General features: G+C 42.3%; 1 protein-coding gene across 1 annotated transcript in view; it reads left to right on the forward strand.

Moving 5' to 3' along the window:
* The window catches only part of PCBD2 (pterin-4 alpha-carbinolamine dehydratase 2), a 35,886-nt gene extending 33,767 nt beyond the window's left edge, over positions 1-2,119 (forward strand). Inside the window, exon 4 of the mRNA XM_035105476.3 lies at positions 739-2,119. Coding sequence (XP_034961367.1) covers positions 739-834 — 96 coding nt within the window. The 3' untranslated portion in view covers positions 835-2,119. The remainder of the gene's footprint in view (positions 1-738) is intronic.
* The last annotated feature ends 2,032 nt before the right edge of the window (positions 2,120-4,151 follow it).

The raw sequence follows: 4,151 nt of genomic DNA on the forward strand, positions 1-4,151 counted from the left end.
TAATCAGTAGTACTGGAAAGCAAGAATTCTGAGTTAAACATATTTCCGGCTCAGTTTTAATTTCTGAGAGTTAGACAAAAATCATATAGACTTAAAGGCTCTATCACTTACCTCCCTCCATCTTTTTTTTGGGGGGGGGGGCTAACAGAAATTGAGCAAAGTAGCATGTAGCATTCCATTATGGAGGTGTCAATAATTTCTTGCAGGCAGCTGTATTTTACCATTAAAGGACCGATCTTGTTTGTTTTCCCTTTCAGGGCTGATCTGCAAAGTATTGCCAGCTCTTCACCGTTAGGATTCTGGTTTGAGTCGCACAACTTAGCATTTGCAGTTGAGTTAATGACTTGATTTCCTTCTGAAATCAATCTGTGCAACTCTTCCCCCCTCCTAAACTGAGTAACTTAATTGGACACCTCTTTCTGGAAGAAGCCCAAAAATCCTAACCCTAAAGTGTTCTCTGTGCTCTGCACTGGAGCTCTCTTTGGTTAGTCTCCAAGTTCTCTCAAGGCTGCTCACCTGACAGCTGTGTTATGTGATGCCTTTTTATTTGAAAAAGCCGTGCCATTCCAATTTACAATCAGACAGGTCTTTTTTTATTTATTTAAACCAACTGTTTGTAAATATACAAATCAAGATGTGTGTAAGAGAGTTTCAGGCTGAATCCAGATCTGGTCAGTCTGCATTAGACCACATGGGCTTGCGAATTATATATATTTTCCTCTTCTCTTGTTAAAACAGGTCCAGATAACTCTCATTTCCCATGACTGCGGTGGACTGACGAAGCGAGATGTCAAGCTGGCTCAGTTTATTGACAAAGCTGCTGCATCTGTCTAACAAATGAATGCTGAAATCATCACAAAATAGCATTTCCTTCAAAATATTTTTCTTTGCATTTTTATGAAACGCTTGTTCAGTCTTCTCTCTCTCTCTCTCTCTCTCTCTTTGAAAATTGATCTAAAATTTCTCCATTGCTTCTGGGGCCGAAGAGTAAGTAAAGAGAGATTACTTAGGCATATCCTCATATCCTGTAATGGAGAAGACACAGATCAACCTGAGAATTGCAGCCCAAATTTCTGATATTGCATTGAATGGTGATAAGCATTATTTGTAACCACAGCTTTTGCTTGATAACTGACCTGTAGTAACTTGCACATCAAAGGCTGAGAGATTTAAAGGCCCTTTGCAATTTCTATGGAAATCCTGATGCTTTTCAGGCTCACCCATTTCACACTGTAGCTCCTCATGACACCCCTCTCACCCCACCAAAAATAAGACTCACCATCCTCATGCATGGGACTGTTGGATACCAGCCATTACACAAGACCTAATTCTGTGCTGAAAGGTCATATTGTATTCTTGAAAATCATAATGGTTTATGGACTTAAAGAATTGTGGCCACAATCCAATTAGGGTTAAAGGTAAAGGTAAAGGGACCCCAGACCATTAGGTCCAGTCACGGATGACTCTGGGGTTGCGGCGCTCATTTTGCGTTATTGGCCAAGGGAGCCAGTGTACAGCTTCTGGGTCATGTGGCCAGCATGACTAAACCACTTCTGGTGAAACCAGAGCAGCACACGGAAACGGCGTTTACCTTCCTGCTGGAGCAGTACCTATTTATTTACTTGCTCTTTGACGTGCTTTTGAACTGCTAGGTTGGCAGGAGCAGGGACCGAGCAACGGGAGCTCACCCCGTAACAGGGATTCGAACCGCCGACCTTCTGATCGGCAAGCCCTAGGCTCTGTGGTTTAAGTTCCTTTAAATCATGTTGATTGCATATGATTTTAACTCTCCATAACACCTCCCTATGCAGGAATATTTTTGCCCAATATGGGACTTGAACCCACCACCCTGAGATTAAGTCTCATGCTGTGCTGGCAGAGTTTGGAAGTATGTCCCACCTTGTTCATTGGGGCTTACTCCCTGGATGGGACTGCAGCCTGAGATGACTTTCTTAAAAGACCTGTTAGGTATTGAAGACATTTGTGTGGTTTTTAAGCAGGGCATTGCAGTAAAATATTTTTTCAGTGAGGGGGGGGAACAACGAAAAACCCAACAACGTGTCATGAGAGGCAAAAATCATGTGAACATTTGGAATGAGTAAATGGAGTTCTTCTCTAATTTGTTTCTGTGTAATTTTTACTCTGCATCGTTGTGATAGTAACGAAGTGCTTTAGCATGAACTGTATATTCTTACTGGAAATTCTTGGATTTATAATGTTCATCTTTATATATGCCCTCCTAAAACAAATTCCTATAGTATTGTTGCCCGATGTCCCATATTTTACAGGCCTTGGGGCTATTTGCTTTTAGCATGATACTGTTTTATGTTTCATCCAGTGAGAAATAAGCAACAATAACTACATAGATAATATGGCTTAATATATAATAGGCGGATATGTGGGGAGTACAAAGTGAATATGCACATTCAGGATTGCCACTCCTTAGTTTTTGAAGATATAGGAAAACAAACTAGATTGTCCAGAAAGAATAATACATAACTGAGATGTTATTGCCTCCCATGATAAAGTAAACCATTTACTTACTATGAAAACTAATAGTAGATGAAAGCATGCAAACACCTAATGCACCAGAATTAAGGCTTTGTCTCTGATCTTAAAAACTATTAAGTCACTGTGGAAGCCCAATTTTGCTCAGTAGGTATCATCATCATCCAGTTGAAACAAAATAAAAAAATTCCTTCCAGTAGCACCTTAGAGTCCAACTAAGTTTGTCATTGTTATGAGCTTTCATGTGCATGCACACTTCTTCAGATACACTGAAACAAGTCACCAGACCCTTATATATAGTGAGAGGATGGGGAGGGTATTACTCAGAAGGGTGGTGGGAATGGGTGATTGGCTGCTGGAGTGGTAAACCTGTGGATGAAAATCAAATGTTGGCCCTTTTCACGATAAGTTCCTTCTCTGTAGGGAGGAAGGGGGTCCTGTGTGAATTGTCACCACCTACATAACCAAGACAGCATCTTAAAAAGCAGAGACATCACCTTGCCGACAAAGGTCCGTATAGTTATAGCTATGGTTTTCCCAGTAGTGATGTATGGAAGTGAGAGCTGGACCATAAAGAAGGCTGATCGCCGAAGAATTGATTCTTTTGAATTATGGTGCTGGAGGAGACTCTTGAGAGTCCCATGGACTGCTAGAAGATCAAAACTATCCATTCTGAAGGAAATCAGCCCTGAGTGCTCACTGGAAGGACAGATCCTGAAGCTGAGGCTCCAATACTTTGGCCACCTCCTGAGAAGAGAAGACTCCCTGGAAAAGACCCTGATGTTGGGAAAGATGGAGGGCACTAGGAGAAGGGGACACAGAGGACGAGATGGTTGGACAGTGTTCTCGAAGCTGCGAACATGAGTTTGACCAAACTGCGGGAGGCAGTGGAAGACAGGAGTGCCTGGCGTGCTCTGGTCCATGGGGTCACGAAGAGTCGGACACGACTAAACGACTAAACAACAGCACATAACCAAAAAATAAACAGAACAGGAAGGAAGAAAAACACAACTTGCTAGGAGAAAAGAACTCAGTTTTTAAAGCTCTTGGCTGGGTGCTCATTCCTATGCCACTGGACCCCTGAACGCCACGGGGTTCAAGAAAAGCATCTTGCTGTGATAAACAACCTGCTCTGAGTGCTCTTTTTCTGCACTCTTAACTTTCTGTAGACTCTGCCCACAAAGTCTTGCTTTCTATTCTTTGTGGTCCCTCTCTGGATTTACCCCAATGCCAAGCATTCTCTTGCACCCTTGTGTGTTTTGGACAGAGTATAAGGAGGGGAAGGTATAACTCTCTCCCCCCCCCCATGTCAGCTTTTCAATTCCTAAAGCAAATTGCCTTGCAGAGTCCCTCCCTGGCGTTATCCTGCTCTCCTTCCCTTCTCTGGAACAGCCGTAATAGTTATCCATTAAGTTGCCATTTTGTTTTACTTTTTCAATAACCCAATTTCTGGAAAACTGATCTTGTCTCTGTTGCCCCTTGAGTACCTTATTAGGGCACTCCACTACCTTAAATGATCTAATGTGACACTGTGCTCCTATGTATTTCAGTAAATATGCCAATTTCTGGCACAGTTCAACTAGGTAGACAACATCCTGTCCTCTAACAGAATAGAGCCGGGCTCACAGTAGGAAACAGTTCTA

The sequence above is a fragment of the Zootoca vivipara genome, chromosome 2 (assembly GCF_965207765.1).
Source record: "Zootoca vivipara chromosome 2, rZooViv2.hap1.1, whole genome shotgun sequence".
Lineage (NCBI taxonomy): Eukaryota > Metazoa > Chordata > Lepidosauria > Squamata > Lacertidae > Zootoca > Zootoca vivipara.